Source organism: Mesoplodon mirus, assembly GCF_964341445.2.
Source record: "Mesoplodon mirus genome assembly, chromosome: 5".
Lineage (NCBI taxonomy): Eukaryota > Metazoa > Chordata > Mammalia > Artiodactyla > Ziphiidae > Mesoplodon > Mesoplodon mirus.
Genome location: NC_138980.1, coordinates 154,434,900 through 154,457,638, shown reverse-complemented (window position 1 = coordinate 154,457,638; position 22,739 = coordinate 154,434,900). Strand labels below are relative to the sequence as shown.

The 22,739-nt window shown below is 40.2% G+C and overlaps 1 protein-coding gene across 4 annotated transcripts in view; it reads left to right on the top strand.

Annotated features, from left to right (window-relative positions):
- SLC1A3 (solute carrier family 1 member 3) overlaps positions 1–22,739 on the top strand; it is a gene marked incomplete at both ends in the record, with an annotated part of 71,485 nt that overhangs the window by 6,268 nt on the left and 42,478 nt on the right. For 3 of the 4 annotated variants that reach the window (XM_082621738.1, XM_082621737.1, XM_082621735.1), the window contains one exon: positions 12,693–12,830. The exons of the other annotated variant lie outside the window; for it this stretch is intronic. In XM_082621738.1, coding sequence (XP_082477864.1) covers positions 12,693–12,830 — 138 coding nt within the window. The remainder of the gene's footprint in view (positions 1–12,692; positions 12,831–22,739) is intronic. 4 annotated transcript variants of the gene reach the window in all.

Below are 22,739 nucleotides of genomic sequence, written 5' to 3'. Positions count from 1 at the left end.
ATGTTGTAACATACTCAACAGTGCATTTTTGTTCGTACCACTCAGGACCCATCAGAGTTCACCACCTCCCTGGTTTCTCCTTTTCTCCAGCATTTTGGTGTCTACTGTTCATTAATTGTCGCCCCCATCAGAGTGGAGCCAAGCAAGATGAGGGGTTCTGGAAACTTGGAGAAAATGTTGCTGGTTTCTAACAGAGTTGGTAAAGGTTATTTTGAAGTAGAGGGTAGAGGGCTTAATGTTGTTCTAAGTTTGTCTCTGGATTTTATTTTGCTCTATTTTCTTCCTGTTAATTCAGATGATGAGAAAACTGAGCAGGCAATTTCAAATTTGTTTCTTTTTCAAGTAAGTAATCAATAAATATGTGTGTTCAGGACAATTACCTGCAGTAATAATACCTTCCATTGTTGCTGTGTTACAGTTTACAGAGTGCTTTCCCATTGCCCTCTATAGCAATGTAAGTCCATGGCCAGTTCATCCCCCCTTCTGATTAGTATCTGTGAATGTCTGGCACACAGCTGAGAAAGCGCTGAGAGTCTAAAGGTCCTGCTTACAGACACAGCTCTGCCGTCAGCTCCCTTTATGATTTAAGACAAATCTCTGGACCTCATATTTCCTCATCAGCAAAATACATTTGGACTTATGTCTGCCTCCAACTCCAAAATTCTATCATTTAAAGTCTAATTTGTCTTCCTCTAAAGCTGAAAATACGGAATAAGATACATGAGGGTTTTCTTTTCAGCCCATGATGCTGTACCATTGCAAGGACCTTATTCATGAACTCATGATCTCCCAACTCATTCTAGCCAGTCTCTCAAATCTATGAAGCAGCTGCCTTCTCTTGCTTTGAATTCTTGACTGTCAAGTTCTTGACTCTGGGTGTAGTGGCCAATGTTTCCTAAGCAATGTTTGAGGACACAACTGAGGCATACCTCTGCAGAGCCACTCCTGCCCTTCCATCTTCTGTATAAGTCAGGGGACGAAAATTGCAGGCCTTTGTTTTCGCTATAGAGTAAACAAGGTTGTGAAGAGCCTACGCTATTTGGAAGAGGCAACTGGAATTTAAGCACCATCTTTTCCAAGCTATACATTCCAGGTGTTAAGAGTTCTTGATATTTATGGAACGCTGGGGTGCCATCATTCACCAAGTATTTGATCTGACAGCTAGGTGAGCTGTATCACTGCTGTGAGATGTGGAAACACACAGAGCACTTCAGGGCACACAGTTTAGCCATTGTGCTCACCGAGGATAAAAAGTATGAGTTTTATGTCAAGCTTCAGGGCTATCAAAATGGCCCAGAGCTTATTCCCTAGACCAAGAATATTCCCATCACTAGACCCAATCAAAAATGCACTCAAGGGCTTCCCTGGTGGCACAGTGGTTAAGAATCCACCTGCCAATGCAGGGGACACGGGTTCGAGCCCTGGTCCGGGAAGATCCCACATGCCGTGGAACAACTAAGCCCATGAGCCACAACTACTGAGCCTGCGCTCTAGAGACAGCGAGCCACAACTACTGAGCCCATGTGCCACAACTACTGAAGCCCGCGTGCCTAGAGCCCGTGCTCTGCAACAAGAGAAGCCACCACAATGAGAAGCCCGCGCACCGCAACAAAGAGTAGCCCCCGCTCCCCGCAACTAGAGAAAAGCTGGTGCACAGCAACGAAGACCCAACGCAGCCAAAAAAAAAAAAAAAAAAAAAAAAAAAACAGCACTCAAGTGGTTTTGAAACCAAAAAGAGAAGAATAAAACCCCCAAGGCTAGATAAAGGAAGATATACCCTGGCTGAATTAAGTCAATGTCGGAGAAAGGCACTCCTTTTTTTCCTCTGTGTATCTTATCAAAGAGTTGAAGGTAAATTTAGGAGCAGCGAGTTGAAAGGTACACTTAAGTTTTGAATTTCAAGACCGAGTCCCTGTCTCCTGAGAGGACAAATTCATTCTTCTTGTCCCCAGAGAGATTTCTCCAGTTCTCCAGCAATGATTCCAGGTCACAAACTGCTGTTGCTTCTCAGAGAGAAAACAGTGGGCTATTAGTGAGAGACTTTCTATTCAAAATCTTGTAAGATGAAGCTCATTTGTCCCTAATGAGAGTAGAGATGGACAATTACTGCCCTTCTCACCCTGAAAAGATGGCCTCTTCTTTTAGACACATTGCATCACTGGAAATTCCATTTTTAAAGCAAGGAAGGCAAAACCCCAGGGATCCATGTGCTTGCTGCTATCTTCAGCGTGTTGATGAATGTGAAGGTAAAGGCATCAAGAAGGAAATTATGAGTCTTTGAAGAGACTGCCTATGACCCAAGTTGTTTTCTTTTTTTTTTTCCTTATTTATTTACTTTTGTCTTAGATTTGCTTTTTTAAGGCAAATAAAGTAGTCCTGTGCATAAAGCTGCGACTCAGTAAACTTGCCAGGGCTTTTTAAGTTCTAGCATCGGGATGCTCTACACAACATGACAGATGAGGAAAGAGCATACCTTTGCTGAGTGGTTTACAATGTGAGTTTTCAGCCCTGGTATACTTGTAACTCTGGCTAATTGGGTGAAGCAGCACATGAGCCTATAACGACTGAGTTCAAAGTTTTTTCAGATTCACTTCCTTGTCTCCAGAAAAAAAGCCTTTTGGTCAGAAAGTGATCCACTCAACTATAAAACTGAGCACACTAGTGTCCCCCCTCTCCATGACCCAAATTAAGGAAACTCATTGTTAAAGCAAATTAAAGCAGATTGAGGACCAACCAACCCAGACCCAGAGTGAGTTTTTAGAAAGATTCAGGCATTTAGCAGAAAAGATGTAAAACAGAATTCAGTCAGATTTTGTTTTTAATTGTGGGCCATTTTTGTGTGTGCATTTATTTTGTTATTTTACTTATGAAATAAATAAATCTACATTGCCCCAAATCAAAAAGAACAAAAATGAAATGAAATGAAAGTGTCACACGCACCCAGATCCCCCAGGGTCCAATTTGCTTTGTTATCAGTTTCTTCTGTGACTTTAGAGTTATTTTATCAGCATAAAAATAAGTTCATATTTATTTATTTTTTTGCCTTTTACAAGTTGTACCATAGTATATATAGCTCACTTCATACTTTGCTTTTTTCACTTTACAGTATCCATTGGATGTCATTCCTTACTAGCACATAAAGAACCACCTCATTCTCTTGAGGCTGCATTGTATGGGTGAATCATACTTTATTTAAGCAATTCCCCATTGACGGGACACTTAGGTTGTTTCCAACCCTTTGATATCATTTTTCAAATGGTATAATGAATAATCTGGGATAAAAGTTATTTCACCCTGGTAAAGTATATCTGTGGGATACATCCTTAAAAGTGAAATTGCTGAGACTAAGGGTATACCCATTTGTGATTTTGTATAGCTAATTTATAGCCCATAGAGGTTGTAGTCATTTATTCTTCCAAATTGTGAGATTTAAAAGAATTTGCCCCAATGGGGCTGCTGCCACAGGTAGAGATGAGTGGACTTTGAAGTTTGTGTGAGCTGGCAAGCATATGACAGACAAGCAAAGGCACAGGGAGAACTTGGAAATTTAAAAATATATTTCATTTCCAGTTTCTACTCACAGCTATATATATTAACCAGAAAGGAAGGCAACAGATTCTGGTGATTTCAGTTAACTATTTCTAAAGTAGATTTTTTTAAATGACAGTGGATTGGACATTTAAAGACCCGTAGGATTATTTATAAATTATATTACTATTTCACATAGTCTATGTTAGTGCAGTTTTAAGAAGAAAGCACCAGGCTTTTCAGAACTCCAAGGTTCTTCCGATTCAGTTGTCTCTCAGTGCTGCACGCCATGCAGATTTGAGTCTGCATCTGTACGCTGCCTGGTCATCAGTCACCCACGGCTGGTTATCTGGGCACCACTGGTGGAACAAGGCTGGAACAGGTATTTCCCACCTCCAGCAACAGGAAATACCAAAGGACAAAAGAATGAGCCAAGCCAGGGCCTCTGAAGGATGTGGGAACAGAGGAGTGGGGGAGGGTTAAAAGGTTGACTCAAACACAGAGTAGCTTCTCACCAGGAAATGCCTGGAAGTTTGGGCTGAAACAAAAGGCCAGGGACCAGCAGACCTCTTGGGCAGGTAAATTCTCCATTTTGCCCTTGGCTTCTTTATAAAAATGAGTTAATGGAACCTTACATCCAGCAGCTTCATCAGGCTGGCCTGAGACAGGCTTTTAACTTCTCCAAATTGGGCCACAATCTAGCCAGGTTCTGAAATAGAAACTTTTATTTGATCTCTCAAATAATTATTGAGTACCTGCCATAATAACCGTAATGGCCAAATTGATAAAGCATTTTATGACTTACTACAAGCTTTCGTATGCATTATCAAGGACTTTAGAATTCATTAGAAGAAACAAGATGAATGCATATAAAGCAGCTAAGATAATGCTCAGAATATGTAGCAGACAATATTAAAGTTCAAGAAGATCATAGATACTGCCTTTCTGATCTATTTCTCCCATTATTCAGATTAAGAAGCAGGCAGGGAGGGCAAAGAGATTATGTGACTTGAAGATATTAGCTGTGGAAATAGGCAGATCTAAGTTTGAAACCCCATTTTGCCAACATCAGTTACTGGCCATGTAATCCTGGACAGATGCTTATTTTTTCTAGGGCTCAGTTTCTTCATCTATAAGATGGTGATATTAAGTCCTGTAGGTTTGCTATGAAGATTCAGTCATTTAAGTGAAGTATCTACTAGCGTAATTTACTGGCAGCATCAGGCCCAGAACCCTCATCTCTGACTCCCAGACTATGATCTTTCTACAGCATCACACCTGCTGTCTTTCATACTCAAAAAATCCTGTCTAGTGAGAGAATTAGGAATCGAGAGCTATCACTCCTGGTTTGTGAATCTAGAAAACTAAGCATATGAGAAATCACAGTTCAGTCAAGAACCAGTTTCCCAAATCATGAGAGAAATCAGTTTGGAGTGCAGTAGGGAATCGGATTCACCGTGCAACTAAGCAATTCCTCTGCTTGGGAAACTGTTCAACAGCAGCTGGGGGCCAGGCCTAGAGACTGTGCAGGTCAGACAAAGCCCTAATCATCCTGTGCAGCTCACTTGTTGGCGTGGTGGAAACTGTGACCTTGCTTTTAGCCAATAGAATATGGCAAAGGCAATGGATGCCACTCCTGTGGTTTTATTACATCATACGTTAGAGTGTTGTAAACTTGAGGCAAAGTAGTGCTAGTTTTTTTGTTTGTGTGTTTGTTGTTTACTACAAAAATGAAGAGACCCTAGCTGGGAAAGAATAGTATTTTGTCACATAAGACCAGTGGTGCGCTATCAACAAAAATATTTGATACTATTCTATCTTGGAGCCATCTTGCATTCAAGCAGACAGCATAGTCACCTTTCTGGCTGAAGATCTACAGGCCAAGCTTTTTCCCGGTAGGAGTTTGACTGGGCTTTGACTGGTTTGCAATGTAAATGCTAGAAGAGCTAGTTAGCTCACCTTGGGTGGGCCTTTGGTATTTTTCTTACAGCTGGCCTCAGAATGTGAGATCTTCCTCTCAAGATCAATGCCACTATCACTTTTAGATTCTCTTTTGACATCTGAGCTCTTTGGGGGTCATCGTCTGTTTTCCTGGAGAATTTTGCACTGTGAATAATAATTCTAGAAGGCTTTGGTCTGCCAATCTGTTCATGACAGAGTCTGGAGATAGGGCAGGAATGTTAGTAAAACTTTACTATTTCAAACGCCATTCACCAAAAGTTAAGTGGGTGATTTGGTCTAAAGTTTACTTCAGATTGTGCTTCATTCTTTTACTCTTAAATATTTTCTGGCTTCTTAATATTTTCAATAATTTTTTCAGATTAGATATGAACCAAATTCTTAAAACAGTTCTTTAGCTTTATCTTGTGAATGTCTGGCCTTCAAAATGAACCAGGTATGTGTTCTTTCTGAGGCTCCAGGGTGCACATTGTGTCTTAGTTTAGAAAGTGAAGTGATATTTAATCTTCCAAAGAAGTATTTGTTGTATAGACTCCCCAGGGAGAAACAGTGAACCCCTGAAGGACTCTTTTCTTGAGCTTTCCACATTAGGGGAGAAAAAGTATTTTTAAAAAATGCATCTTTGTTTGTAGCATTCAACAAGGACAGTTAACTTTGATCGCCGTAAACATTTTTGTTAAGATATTTCCTAGATTCTAGAAATCATGTTAAAATACCAAAATAAGAATACTATGAGATTGTTGGCTGAGAATGAGCAATTTTGATATTGCTCGTGACGTCTATGTATTACATAATGTCACCAAGATGCCAACTTTGCAAAGTTTGCTTCAGATCTAACAAATCCTGTTAGGAAGTTCTTCCGGTTTTTATGGTTATTTTTGCAGAGTAATCAATAATAAAGGATCTGTTCTTTTGCACTAAAGATCTGGTAGCCATAAAAGTTTTTATTAGTTCTGGGAATATCAATCAATGTGCTTTAATAAGTGCCCACTAATGGAACTCAGCTCTGCAGAGGCAGTGAGTTGCTTTACTGGAGGGAAGCAGGCTTCCCTCCACCCCTCTCCTTCTAACTGGTCGTAAGGGCAGAGTGGAGAGAGCTCTGAGAAGTCTATGTATCAGGCTGTGAGAACTTGTTTTCAGGGAAGACGCTTTTCGTTGCTGGGCTCTGTAACCAGAAACCTGAATTGCTTACCCAGAAAAGCCATCTTTGCATATGCAGAGCATCTCCCCTTGACTTGATGCTGAGAGCTGGCTGACCTCAGCACACTGGCTTCACCTCTAACGCTGCCTGTCCCAGCAGAAAGCTGAAGAAAAAAATGGCTTTTGTTTATTCATGTAACAAATGAACTGAAAAAAAGCTAGATGTGGACTTCATTAAGTAAAATCACCAAAATCTTTCCTCGACTTAAGCTCTATATTTAGTTAACCTAATTCAAAAGAGAATGAAAATGTAGATAAAATGTTGTGTGCTAACTTAGGCTCTTTAAATTCATACCATGTCTACTGAAAGGCCATGAGTACAGCATCGTGGGTGAGGGTCTGGGCCCTGGAGCTGGCTATGAAGCCCACCTCAGCCACTCAGCTGCCCTTGAGAAGAGCTTGACCCCTCTCTACGCTGACTATGGCTCCGACCTATACAGGTTTGTGGTTTTGGCAGTTTACCTACTTTGTCAGTGACTGGTTCTCCATCTGTGAGATATGGGTAGTCCTAGTCCTGGCCTCCATGGCGTCTGTGCTTGTGAGAACTTGGCATCTTGCATGTGCTGAAGACGGTTAGCTGTTGTCATTCAGCATGAGAACCTGAAGCATGTTTTCATTTAATGTCTTTCCCACCTTTGTTACTGATGGTTTCCAAGGATTAAAATGTGTGTGCTGGAGGGAAAAGGCAGGCTACTTTAATTAATAAATTCTATATACATTTAGTTAAATCATTCCATGAAAAGGGACTTGGTGTAACCATTTTAAACAGTGACTTGATACTAATAACCCTATTGTGGGAGCCTCAAAAAGTAAGAGGACCTGTGGAAGGTTCCGAAGGTGCCTCTGGGACATCTCTGGCAGATCCAAGGTTAGTACTCTAGTGCTTCTACAATTTTGGGGGTTAGAGATGCTGAAGACCCAGAGGCCAGGTGCATTTGAGAACTGTCTTCAAGAAAGCTAGTAGAAAGAGCACTGGCTTTTGTTTGGAAGCCCCCGGGTCAACCACTTACTAGCTCTGTAACCTTGAGCAAGTTAACTAACTTCTGAGCATCAGCATATTCATCTTTAAAATAGATATGATAATACCTATCTCATAAAGTTGTGATGAGGATCACACCACCATTAACACATAGTAAGAACTCAATAAAAATAGCCCTTCCCCACATAATCTTTCCTAAGAGGAGAAATGGCTCACTTAATAAACCCAGAGACAGTAAATAGACCAAAGCACAGTCAGGGACAAAACTGATTCAAAGTGTATTGACAATGTGCTATCACTCTAAACAACTCCTCTCTTCAAAGCACTTGACTTAAAACTATCTCTTATAAATAAATGATGTCATCTTTCTGCAGTTCCTACTATAAAGAAGAGCTTTTAGAAAATGTGGTTTCCGTATTGGAGATGGTAAAGAAACAGAGACATTCTAGGGTAGATGCCAGGACTACACTTCCAAGCAAGACCAGCTTGACTGGAAGGAGGCAGATGAAAAATTTCACCACCTCTTGAGACTTTGCCTCCTTGACTGTCTTTCTGTTGCTCTGTTAGACATCTTTTTGGCATATTGGAGAGTTAAGAGACTTTGTCATTCATGTATTGCCCAGAATTCATTCACTGAGCTGGCTTGCTTTCTCCTCCTAACATCTAGATGAAAATTGGTTGCACGAAGTAAATGTGGGGTTTGATGGGGGAAGGGAAGAGGAGGTGCTAGGAGCACTTAGGGAGAGAAAGAGGCTGCATAGAGCTGGTGTACTTGTAGACAGGGGCATAGAGTCAATGTTGGCAAAGGCTGGACTCTGGGAAAAGGGATCAAATGCACCTAGTATTTAGAAAGAATAGTCCCTTCTTTCATCTACACTGGCTTGTCTCTTGCCCCTAGAACCTGTATCATTAGTAGAGCAGCTATTTTACCAATTTTTTCTGAATTATAATTTAAATGGGTATTTCTGGACTACCCACCCTTGAAAATATTGTTGTACATGAGTAAATACATTTCTAAAAATGTATTTAGAAAGGGTCTTGTAAAACCAAGCTTGTTCTTAAATTGTTATTTGAAGGATATCTAAAATTCCTACTAGCTTGGTATGGTCAAATTCCAGAAGACCAAAATGAGTTTCTTGGGCTTACTGTGCATATTTTTTGTTATAATTGAATGACAAACGTTTAAATGCATGTAAATAAAAGTCGCAAAACACAACCAATACCAGTGAAAATACATTTGATTGGAAGTAAACTTTATAATATTTATTTTATTACTTGCATACTTATAATAAGATAAAGCACAGATTTTAGTAACTTGACCTTTATATGAACAAGTAGTAAAGAACCAGATATAACCAGAGCTTTTTATAATTCCTATGTGCTGTTAATACTGTTATATTGAATAATGCACACTGAAAATTGAAATTAAATACCTTACTCCAAAGAGAGTTCCAGGGAGATTAAAGATTTAAGATTTTAAAACCAAGCAAACTATCGGAAAAGGAAAAGTGTATTAAAGATTTCTCAAACTTGGGAGGGTGAGGGAAATTAAAGTTTATAACTCTTGAAGAAATCACTTAATAAAAAAGATGTGTAGACATTATTTGTAGAACACCTGTATATTTTAAGTAATAGTATATGGCAAGCAAATTAGAAAAAAACTATAGCAAATATTATTTTAAACATAGGCAAAGGGTAATTATCTCTATTATATAAAGAATCTGGGCTTCCCTGGTGGCGCAGTGGTTGAGAGTCCGCCTGCCGATGCAGGGGACGCGGGTTCGTGCCCTGGTCCAGGAGGATCCCACGTGCCACGGAGCAGCTGGGCCCATGAGCCATGGCCGCTGGGCCTGCGCGTCCGGAGCCTGTGCTCCATAACGGGAGGGGCCACAGCAGTGAGAGGCCCGCATACCGCAAAAAAAAAACAAACAGAATCTATACCAAATATACACACACATACATAAACTCTTAAACTATCAGGATTTAGTAAATGACTGGTGAAAATACAATTAGGAGGAATGGTCAACATCATTAGATATTAAGTAAATTCAAAAGAAAACAAATATACAGACTATTTACTCATTCAAAAATTCTGCTTCTTTTAACAAGTTTTTATGATAATATTCCATTCCTAGAGGTATGGGAAATAAAGCCTTCTCATTCAGTAATGAGGTATTAAACTGCTGGGCCAATCCATTGGGAAAGCAATTTGATAGCATGAATTGAGGTAGTCATATGCTTTATTTTTTTTTCTTCCAGTTTTATTGAGGTGTAATTGACATACAACACTGTATAAGTTTAAGATGTACGGCATGGGAATTCCCTGGCATCCCAGTGGTTAGGACTCTGAGCTTTCACTGCTGAGGGCCCGGGTTCAATCCCTGGTCTGGGAACAAAGATCCCGCAAGTCTTGCAGCTTGGCCAAAAAAACCACCAAGCAACACACACACACACACACACACACAAAGATGTACTGCATAATGATTTGACTTGCATACATCATGAAATGACTATCACAAAAAGTTTAGTGAAAGTCCATCGACCAGGGATTGAACCCATGCCCCCTGCAGTGGAAACACGGAGTCCTAACCACTGGACCACCAGGGAATTCCCAACAACTTTCATATACAACGTACAGCAGTGTTAATTTGTCATGTTGTCCATTACATCCCTAGTACTTATCTGTCTTATAACTGGAAGTTTATACCTTTTGACTGCCTTATCCAATTCCTTTCCCCACACCCCCCCCTCTTGTAACCACAATTCTGATCTCTATGAGTTTGTTTGTTTGTTTTTGAAGTATAATTGACCTACAACACTATGCTAGCTCCTGGTGTACAATATAGTGATTCCACGTTTCTATACATTTCCAAATGATCTTCATGATAAGTCTAGTTACCATTTGTCATTCTACAAAGATATTACATAATTATTGACTATATTCCCCACACTGTACATTTCATACCGATGACTCATTTATTCTGTAACTGCAAGTTTATACCTCTTAATCTCCCCCACCTATTTCTCTCCTCCCCCCAGCTGGTAACCAGATTCTCTAATGCACTGGCTCCCTTTCCCTGAACTACACTAAACAAATATTCCTAGGTAAAAACCAGCCTTCATATATTCATAATGGTGTTTTTCATAAAAGTAAAAACTGCGAAACAACCAAGTCTTCAACAACAAAAATAGTAGTAAGGAAATTTTGATACAATCACTGGATCTGCTATCATGAGGCTGAAAAGTGATATTTATGGTGACTATATATGGAAAAATATAGTCTGTGTGATCTCCATGTATTTAACTCTGTAAGAGAACATTCTGGAAAGAAGCTCAGGGAAGCTCTAACAGTAGTTGTCTTTGCTCTACTGAAGAGACAGGAAGTATGAAAAGTAGTCAAGAATGTGAGATCTGAGTCCAAACTGCCTGGGTTTAAATCCCAGCTCTGCCACTTGAATGGACGGCTATTTGACTTTGATATGGAAGAGCTGTTGAAATCGGGCATGTTTTAACTTCACTATGATTAGATTTCACCATCAGTAAATTGGTGACAAATTAGTACCTATGCCCTGGGAGTTTTGTGAGGATTAAATATATTGATACTAATACAGGTAAAGCACTAACAACAATGCCTGACAAATAGAAAGAGCTCAGTCAAATAGCAAATAGCTATTTGCTATTTAAATGGTAGAACCAATAAAGGCAGGCTTTTACTTCCTCTTTTCTACATTTTCCAAAGCAACTTCTCTCTCCCGAACATATCACTGTTACATTGGGAAAAAGCAATAAATATTTTTCTGAAGGTCTTGGAAACAGGGTCAGCTGGATTTTCTAGTCATGTAGATTCAACTCGTAATTGGGATATCACGGTATGTAATCAAAGAATGGATACTTCATGTTGTTGGAATCCAAGAATTGAAATTGGAGTTGCAGTAACAATTGAAATGAACTTTGTGTTTCATTTCATAAGAAGTTAGGATGGTTCAGTTTCCTTAAAGGACTGCTTGCTTCTTCCTTTGGAAAAACTTGTGTCTACATAGTATTCTCTCTCCTCCCCCAACCTCTAGCCTCTAGACTACTCAGTACTTCTCTATAACTCACATGGTTTAGTAAAATTTTTGAAAATATTTACAATAATGGAATAAGCAAATTTGGGGGTGGAGGCAAAGAAAGTTTATTAGGGAAAGGGGAGAAGGAGTAAATTATTCAGTACATTTGTTAATTTCTGAACATTTCCAAAGGTACCAAGCATAATTTGATTTACCTATAGAGTTATCATTTAAATATTTTTTAAAGTTCCAGGAGCAGAATCAAATTAAGGGGAAAAGTGCTTTCTCTTTCCCTTATTATCCCCTAAGTTTTCAGGGAACTTTTGGAAAAAGTCTCTGCTAATTTTGTAGTCTTTCTTTTGCAACTAGCAAGTCTGTACAATATAGTTGCCAAGGCAAAATCGGGACCATGTAGACAGAAAGTGTGGTGTGTAGACAGGGAGATGATGAAAATGGATTAACAGTGTGAACAAGAGGAGTTTTTTTTTAATTGTAAAAATTAAAATGACACTACCCTTTATAAGTGGTTATGCCAGCAGTTCTAACATCTGTTGTTACAAAAGAACTTCATTATAATAAGCCTTTTTTTTTCCCCTATATTGCCCTGTGTGTGGATACGTGATTTGTTTCCTAGATATGCCCCAATCTTTATGACTGTGTCCTGGGCCATGTCAAAATTGGTTCCCCTTCATGCAAGTTAGACAAAGAAATTTTTCATTTGCTAAGACCAGGAACATTTTTTCTCTGAGTTCTACTCGAAGCCCTGAATTCAGCCAGACCCTTCCAGACTATGATAGAAAAGATAGGCACACCCCTTGCTCCAAAGCGGCACAAATATTTGCTGCTTAAGTAAATCGAGTCTCGTTAGACAGGAGTGATAATCAGCCAAAAGCTTGCTTATTTTTCTACGATTGTTACAGTTTCGAAAAAGACTCAACTTTTCTTCTTTGTTTTGTTTTGTTTTTTTTCTCCTGCAGGTACAATCCTTGGATTTACCCTCCGACCGTACAAAATGAGCTACCGGGAAGTCAAATACTTCTCCTTTCCCGGGGAACTTCTGATGAGGATGTTACAGATGCTGGTGTTACCACTAATCATCTCCAGTCTTGTCACAGGTACCCTATGCAGTTTTGTTTTGTTTTGTTTTGTTTTTTTCATGTGTGCTTATTGCAAAAGATCGCTTAGAAAAACAAACGCTTTAGGTTTCTGCTGGATGCATGCTCTGTTCTAGAAAATAAAAGTCCCTTCAAAATGATGGAAAGGAGGCTTTAGTAATGCATGAATGATTATAACTCTCGTATTTTACCAATCACAAGAGGAAACGGATTTGAACCGCCACGTAATCTGGTCTGCCTCACTACAAAAGAGGCGCACTGCTAAACACTACACAACCAGCCTTCTCTGCCCACAGCGATGTAGTTGACAACAGCGTACAACAGGTCTGTTTTCTCACCCTCTTATCCCACCCAGATAACATCTGGTTGGACAGCCTATTAGCTATTGATGCAAGAATGCTTGTTCTCAGAGCCACCACGACTTGAGCGGGAGCCTTCTTGGAAGCCTCATCAAGAGGTAATGCCCACAACACACTCACCAACTGTGCTGCCACCAACACTGTATCTTTTCCTGGTGAACCCGCATGATTTCGTTCCCTTCTCCATTGTCCCCCACCCCCGTTGCCTTTTACGCTGGTGGGAGAATGGGGAGGGGGTGGGAGATTTTCCCCATCCAGATATTTTGTCAGTTGACGCTTGGATTTTCAAGGCACGGACGCTTTGCAGGATAGGATTCTTATTTTCTATGAACGCGAAATAACGATTTATGCCTGCATGGGAAATGGTTGAAGAGTCACTGGTACCTGTGATTGGAGAATACAAACAGAACCAAGACGTTTTAGAAAAATGTTGCTGTACATTCCTCCTTGCCCGCTCTTCTCTTTCCCCACAGCACATCTCTGACTTGGAGAAGGAATGTCCATAGACACTGCCCCAGCAGGATGGTTTCTGAGTTTGTAGCTAAAACCCAGAACTCAGGTATTACTGGCCCTGTTTTCTCTTCTGTCCTTGGCTTACTGCTCACCCTTAGGCAGATCATTCTGTGGCTCCGAGCATCTTTCCCCCCCACAGGGAGTTCTCAAGGATATTTATAATCGCCTTTCAAGATCTCTGTGTAATAAGAACAACATAGAACAACTCAAAAGTCTTGGGGCAAGATTCTGACTGCTCTGTGCCTTGGAGGGCTGGCCATTACTTGGACAGAAACTATGTCAGTTTGTTTTTTTTTCAGCGCCTTGCAGATCTCTGCTGGCTTCTACTTGTTCAGGTCTTCAAACAAGTGATTGCATGTACATAAAGCTTCCATTGGAGGATGAATTGCCCATAAAACAATCAAGTAGACAGGATGATTTGGGGCACTTGTTTTTGAAACTGGCCTGGCCCATTGCTGACCAGAGGTAATCATAGCGGTCACGATTCTTATCACAGAAGCTAAATTCATGCTGACGTGAGGGCACATCCTCATTATCCATGTGCTGCCATTTTCCTGGGAAACAAGTTCTTGCAGAGGCACTTAGGGGACAGAACTCACATCCACTATTTTGTTTAATGGTACAGGGAATCCCTTCCCACCATCCCTACTGGCTGGAGTCTGAATTGAGTACCTGCAGTTTTCCTGGATGCAAACTGTGGTGTTTTGGGTTCCTTTATACTGTCTCTTCAAGGGTAAGAACAGTGTTTAGAGGTTTCTGCTTTCTGGTAATTGTGCTAAAAGTCCCATTGTGCTACCGTGGGTTTTATAAGAGGAAAGCCCTCGTTTGGTACAACTAGAGAAAATATTAGCTCCCTTTAGTAGCAATCCTAGTTAACAGTTATTTGAAGTGGAATTTCCTGGTATTTTCTAATACTTAATACATCAACTTTGTTGAAGGAATAAGAGCTTTCGTTGAGTAATTTTTCTGGGGAAAAAAAAACCCCACTATGATGCAATCCCTCTGCATGGTTAAAAAAGAAAGTGTGCGTAAACCTTGGAGACATTATCAACATTTATAATATTGGTGTTAAAGAGAAAGGAATTATAAGCTGCAAACAACCAGTATAAAATGAACTTTTAAAATGTAACCTAATTGCAAGTTGGGAATGCTGCCACTAGGGACCATTACAAGAGTGTCAGCTCTTTTCCAGGACTGTTAAGAGAAGGGGCTTAATTTAGCTTGCCAAAGATCTTTTTAAGGTGTTGGTCTCAAAGGAATAATTTCCAAGCTACATGGTAATTTAGATATTCACGATCAACTGGAATGAATGACAGATTCAATAAGAATTTCTTTCATGGTTTTAAGTACAAGGATTCTAAACCAAAGCAGGGTGTGACTCAGTGTGAATGAGGAGGTGGGGGGACTTCTGCAAAGTACACACACCCCAGAGGATCCCTGTGTGTGTTGGGAAACACTATTGGAGAATGTGCTGGGAGAGAACAAAGTCAGGGTCCACTATTTTAGAATGGAAAAGCAAACTCAGATGCCTCCAGTGGCCAAGTGGGCGATGTATATATATGAAGCTGCCCTTTCAGGCTCCTTTTTGTTTTCCTACTTAATAGAGTCATGGATACAGAGAAGTATTTCTCTCTGACAGGAGAGGTAACAGGGATGAGTGTGACGATAAATGGAAAGTGACCCGCTGCAGAAGAGCGTAGACAAAGGGAGGCAAGATTGTGACCTGAAAACTATCAGCTCCAGCCTATTGTTGCCATGTGTCAACAAGGGCCAAATCTTCCAATTTTTCAGAAGAATACAGAAATCCAAAAATTGAGAAGAACCTAGATTTTCAAACATTGACATAATTAACAGAACAAAAACAGAGCCAGCCAAACAAAGCACATCTGCAGGCTCAACCCAACCCTTGGGCTACCAATATTGGAACTCAGGTTTCAGTGTCAGTGCTATTAATTATAAGAAATGCACTGATAGATTTGTGCACCCATCAGGCTATCTCTGGGTTTCATATGTTGCCTCATTCCACTGTTAGCAGTTCCATATCGAAGCTTAACTCAACATGGAATCAGCTACTGAACACCACATTTATTGTCTACTAAACAAATAACTGTGGAAAACTTCTCCTCCACCTTCTGGGTATTACCACGTTGAGTCCTAGCATGTAGACCTTTTCTGTGCCCGACATGAACACAAGAACTCAGCACTCTTAAGTTCAAAAGTCCCAGGGTCTGTGCAGACAGAAGCTGAAATGCATGAAACCCTTATTGCATTACTTCCATTTGGCATTTTGTTTTAGAAGGTTCTGTACATTTAATCACATTTAAACTCTGAGACATTTAAGTTAGGTTTTCATTGTTGGAACATCCCTGTTGGTGAATTGTGGCACTAGATCCCCTGTAAGCCATGTTCTCCTTTTTCTGAATTTGAAATTTCAATCCTTCCAAACATCCCTGATGTGTATTAGCATTCTAGAAGCTGCCAGAGAGAAGCTGGAGAAAGCCTAATGGCTAGATTTGTACTCAAGTACCTATTTTTTTGAACAAGAAGAATACTTGTATGCCAGCATACTGCACAATAACATAGGGGGTTGGCACCAATTTCTATTGATTTGGTCAAGATAAGCAGCCAGACTAGATATTTCATGCCGGAATTATGAGTTGGCTCAGCTGACTTAACCCTGATTAAATTCACCAGATAATAATTAAACTCCATTTCAGGTTGCTCTGTGTAGACGTAACTATCACCTCCTCCTTACTTTGGAATTTTTTCAGAAAACTAGTGCTTTCTTCTTTTCTCATTCTAAGTGTGCATTCCTTCTCAATCACTTACCTCGAAAGGAATCTTCCGTGTCTCCAGTTTTCTGGAAGGGGGATGCATCCCTTTTGACAAACATCTTCCAGTTCTATAGACCAATGAATTCAGTGGAATGTGGGACTTAACTGTAGTTGAACCCAACAAGCTACACTCAGCAAAAGGCTCTCTTACCTGAGAAAATAAAAGTACAGACAATAAATGGCGTACCTCAAAGTATGGCCCTTAGTGTCAGAGAAATGACAGTTACAATAAAAATAATCTAAAATTTTGCCATTTCCTTTAACACAAGAGGGCAAAAAATGAGCTAGGCAATTCTTAGTATTTGGACATGTGAAAGGTTTGTGAAGTCCTTGCAAAAATGAAAGCCAAAATCACACAAGAAAAATTTAATATTTTAAACTCTTCATTGTCATGGCTCAGGGATATAGCTGAGGCCTTTGTGAAATACCCCAGGCATTTATGTACAAGAAAAGGGACTGTAGATTTCTTTCCTTTCTTCCCCCACACATACATTTCATTGAAGGAGGGGAAAAAAGTATCCATCTCGGATGGGGAGGAGTTTCTTTGGGCTTCCTTTTCATTCTCTGTAAATGAAGGTGTTAATGGTGCCTATGCCGTGGGTCTGTTGTTCTGAGGATTTATGCCTGGCACACAGTATGTGCTCAATTAATGGTAGCTATTGGCAGTCAGAGTAGCAACAGTGAGAGCTGTCCTGGTCCACACTGTATAAGTGAAAATTATAGAAGAAGAGAGCTTCAGTTCAGGGGCATGTAACTAAGCCTCCAGATTCTCACGTCTCATATGTCTGTGATCCTTACAGCTATCAGTTTCCTTTTAAAGGTAAATTAAAGAAACCATGAGTAATGGAGTAACAACACGGGAAAATTTCTTCTTCTCCACTGGAAGGGATTGGTTTTTGCCCTGCAGTGAGGGATGGGATGACCTTATCACAGCTGCATAATTCTAAATATTATCATTGGTTATACAACTGCCCAGTCTTTCCTGAGAAACTTAGCCTCAGTGTGTGGCACCCTGGAATACACAGGGCAGCAAATTCCACGTGCCGCTTACATGCCGAAAGCGGAGCCTTCCCAGCTAATCAAAACTTAGACAAACAGAGTCTGTCTCAACATTCGAACACACTTCATGGCAGCCTGGAAACAAGGCACCGAGAAAGCAGCTTCAGCCCAGCTCATTTGAAGCCAACCGTTGGCCCCGCTTTATTTTCTATCTCCAACTGTTTACAAACATGGGAAGGGAGGCTAAATAACATCCATCTAGAGGGAGAGGTTGTAAGATCTAATGGGAAGACCCATCTGAGGGCTAAAGAGATCACCTGGCTTTTTTGCATCCTATAGAAAGGAAATCTGGGAAAATAAATGTTTTTTATTTATTTTTAGTGGATTGGGGTTTTGGTAAAGCATAGACTCATTTATTTAAGTCTAGCCGTCCCAGAAAATGTCTACCTTTCTGTCGCAGACAATTTCATTGACTAAGCACTTGTTGAGCTTTTTTACATACCAGCCACTTTTCTAGGACCTGAGGGTCCCAAATGAGGAAGACAAGGCTCCTGACCTCAAGGAGTTCAGAGTCTGGTTGGGAGATAGACTCACGATTGCAGCGTCACGGGAACAGTGACCCAGGGAAGAAGAGCCCAGTGGAGGACAAAGTAGGGACTGAGTATCAGGCCATCCCTCTTCCTGAGTCTCCCGTTTTCAGGCTCCCCAGTCAGCAGCTGTTGTTGCTTTCCTCACACCTGGCTCACCATTAAACGCGGTAAGAGCCAGAGGGGGGTGCCCCGTGACATTCCCAGCAAAAGTAACCCCGGGGAACATAGCCTCACAGATGGGAAGTCAGAGGGAAGAGGCACCTGACAGGGTTTCAGCCACAGAAACTTTCCCTTTCAGAGCAGAGCCACTCAGCTTTCAGGAGGAGAGACAGGAGACTGAGGCTGTCTAAAGTGGAAGGCAGAGAGAGGTGATGCTGTGCATCCCAATTCCCAGAACGGGAATCCCCTCTCCAGCACCCCGGAAGGTGGCCATCAGCTGCCTCCTGAAAGTTTCATGCTTAGGTGGTCTGAACTTGAGTTGCACTTGTCTCCTGTGAGGTCCACCTAGTGATGCTAATTGTGCCCCATGGAGCACAGTTCTTCAGCCAGTTTCAGGAGGGCATCTGAGCACAGCCTAGAATTTCTCTCCCAGTTCTTCTCATGTGCCCAGTCCTTCTAGGCCCCTTACCAACTGGGTTGCCCTCTCCTGAATCCCATTGTTTCCCCAGAATTGAACCCAGAGCTCCAGGTGTCATGTGACTGGGTAGAGAGCGTCACCAGGAACCAATCCTCTGCTAATACCAGCTGGGGTTGGGTCAGCTGTCCTATCAGCTGCAACAAACCACTGGCTCAGAGGGGTTCAGCCTGTGGTAACCTAACCCCTCAGAACTGAATGTTTATGGAAAAACGTTTGTGGTAAAAATGGAACAGTTCTCGGATTGAAAGGTCTGAAGCCCCAGGCTCAAGGCTTGTGTGAGATTTGACTTTCCAGAAGGCTTGAGGTTCTATGAGTTGGGATTTTTTTTTTTTTTTTGGCCACACGGCTTGTGGGATCTTAGTTACCCAACAAGGGATTGAACCCAGGCCCTCAGCAGTGAAAGCACAGAGACTTAACCACTGGACTGCCAGGGAATTCCTGGGAATTTTTATCTGTGAATTTCAGCAGCTTCAAGGTAGCCTGTGGTTTTGATCGGTTCTGGTTTGTAAGACATTTTTGAAAGTTTGTTTAATAAAATTAACAAGAAAGAAAAATTTTAAACTTTTTTTAAAATTAAATTATTCTCTAAGAAAAATAAGATTTTTTTCTCCCTATATTACCAATTTGGTGATTTCTTTCAAACTACTGTGGAACTACAGGTCTGTGGGCTGTGTTGGAAAGAGATGCTTTTCTTCTGCTGATATGATAATGATTTTCAGTAGAGCAATGATGAATCCTGATGAATTCTGACTGGAGATTTGTGCTTAAGGACACACACAGACACCCAGTCTATTGACTTTGATTTGAATGGACTTCTGCTAGGAGAACTGCTCACCTTGGGAATGACTAGGAACCTGCATTCCATTACAAAAGACTTCTGTGTGTCCCATAAAGCCAAGTAAAAAGATGCTGGAGTTCCTACCAGCAGAAAGAGTTCTGTAGCCAGACAAGGCTTTCTGTGGCAATGCCATGAGTTGTATGTCTGCAGGGGACAGTACACCATCTTCCCTCTGTTCCATGTTTAGTGGGTATTTCAAGACAAGCAGAAAGAGGGCTTTGGGGTGACGGTATTCTCTGCTGAAGGATTGATCTGCTGGAACGATCCAGCCGATTTTGAGTCTGGGTAGAATCTAGGTTCTCAAGCCTTATGTTTGTGCAGATTTACTTCTCTAGGCAAGATAATCTTCTTTTTAGCTTCTTCATGGATATCTTTATAATAACCCCAGATCCCCAGGCTGGAGGCCAGCGTACTACCCATAATTGCACTTGTTTTGCTAACCCAGCAATATCTACATTATCAGTTAGTACTGCTTTCAAATGTCCATTTCCTGGACTCCCTCATATGGGGAAATAGGTTTTGCTGTCTTTCTATTTAATTTTTTAAACAATTACTTGAGTTTCCATCTGAGTTTTCCTCAGAGGGAAGAAACTTCCCCTAAATTACCAAGGGGGTTTCCTCTCACAGGGCACTGGATGAAGGGAGGCCAGTGTCTGAGCTCTGTGGTGCTGGGGACAAGTAAACAAGTCAGAAGAAGCTCCTGGCTAATCATTTAGAAAGAGTTCTGTAAGAAGATCATGATGGCAAGATGATTGTAGGCCTCCTAGATCCAGCCTGTTGAGAAGACATTTATATTACCAGGACCTGTCACACACACACACACACACACACACACACACACACACACACACACACACACAATCTTGTCTCATCTATAATACCCCCGGACGCTCTCCCCCACCTATACTCCTTCCCACCACTGGATTATTTTGAAGCAAATACGAGATACTTCATTATGTTTCTAAAGGCAAAGAACACATAAGACGGGAATAATATTTTAAGATGATTTTAACTTGTTTCATGTTTCTTTAATGTTCTACACACACCCCACACACATACACACCAAGAGCTGTCAGTCACTTAAAGAAAGTGTTGCCAACCAAGCTCTTTACTTTCTTTCTGTTTGTGGTATAAACTTCTCTACCAGTGCTTTACATTAATTACCAATGCTTCCAGAGAGCATGATGCATCTCTATCTAGTAGGAAATAATGCAATAAAATGTTGATGCTATGAAATTTGGGAACACAATTTTTCATTATAGCACAATATGAGTATGTGTATGTGCACACATAGCTTTGCATGTTTGTTTTTTCCAAAGTTCTTCTGACTCTGAAAAGTACTACAGTCTGACTGTTGCCTCTACTTTTTTTAATTTGCAGCTTTTCCAGAATTTCTTTCTGTACTTTAAGGTTTCTCAACTAGATCATGTCTCCTTAACCTGTAATTTGAATGCACTGTTCTCAAAGGAGTTTGTGCTAAGAGCTGAAGTTTCATTATTTTAAAACTAACTTTCCTAAAGAATGTTGCAAAATTTTCCTAAATTGATACGTACCATAAAATCCTTAATATCAGCATACCCTACCTACACAGTAAGTATTTATTTTTTTAAAAAGATGGAAACATTAGTAGCTTCTATACTGGAATCTTGCTGTATTTTAAAATTTTAGTATGAGAACAAAACTCTTAGTATGAGAACAAAACTATAAGCATATTTCCATGAATAGTATAAGCTATTAAATCTAAGCATGATTGACAATTTCAAAATTCCTAATATCACTTAGACATTATATTTCATAATTTTTAGCACCTTTTTTTTGCCAGTATTCACATGAGTAGAGGCAAGAAACACTTATGAAAAATTTATAGGGAAAAATTTTAAAATTGAAAGAATTCGATCTATTGACTTTATTCATTTTTTCCCCTCTGAGTTGGACACGTGGCATCATTATTTGATTTTAGCAGAAAACAGATATTCTATGGAAAGATGGCTAATGTCAGTATATAATTTCCCATTAAATAAATACCTGAACACTAACTTAACACCTACCAAGTAAGGTCAAGGGCCTGAAAAGTGCTGTCTAAATCACATAAGCATGTTTGGATATATAGCAGAGTGTGTATCAGACTTTCAACTGCTAGAGACACCCTTGTTGCCAGACTTTGCCCTCTACCACTAACTTCCCCTTGTTCCTTGTTCCTTGGAATGATAGAAATCTATTTTACAATAGAAAGAGAGGGGCTTTTATTTATATGAAGTCCCTAAAATTATTTCTTGGTATTGGTAGACTTAGGTTTATCTTATTTTCAAGATGGTTTTTATTTTTTTAACAGTTTTATTGAAATATAATTCACGTGCATACAGTTTACCCATATTAAGTGTATCATTCAATGGCTTTTAATGTATTCACAGAGTCGTGCATCCATCATCACAATAAATTTTAGAACATTACTACTAACCCCCCAAAAACCCCACACTTCCTAGCCATCACCCCCAAATTACCCCATTCCTCTAGCCCTAGGCAAACATCAGTCTTCTTCCTTTCTTTATAGATCTGTCTATTCTGGACATTTCATATAAATGGAATCATACAATACATGGTCCTTTGTTACTGGTCTCTTTCAAGGTTCATGTTTTCAAGGTTCATCCCTGTTGTGGCATGTGTTAGTATTTCATTCCCTTTTATGGCCAAATAGTATTTCATTGTTTGGCCATCCCATATTTTATTTATCCATTCATCTGTTGGTGGACTTGGGGGATATTTTACATTGCAGGCAGGGCGCTCTTATGAATAATGCTGCTGTGGACTTTCATGGGCCTATGTTTTCATTTCTCTTGGGTATATACCTTGGAGTGGAATTTCTAGGTCATACAGTAACTCTACTTAACCTTTTGAACAACTGCCAGACTGTTTTGGAATTGCACTTGTAATTGTAATTTACATCCCCACCGGCAGCATATAACGGTTCTAATTTTTCCACATTCTCACCAACACTTATCATGTCTTTTTTTTTCCTTTGCTTTTACATGTAAAAGGTGTATGTTTTAGCTAAAATTTTCGAAGTCATAAGATATGTAGTCTGGGTATTACAACTGTGCATTTTATGTTTCAAAAAAGATAAAATTCAAATGTTACATCT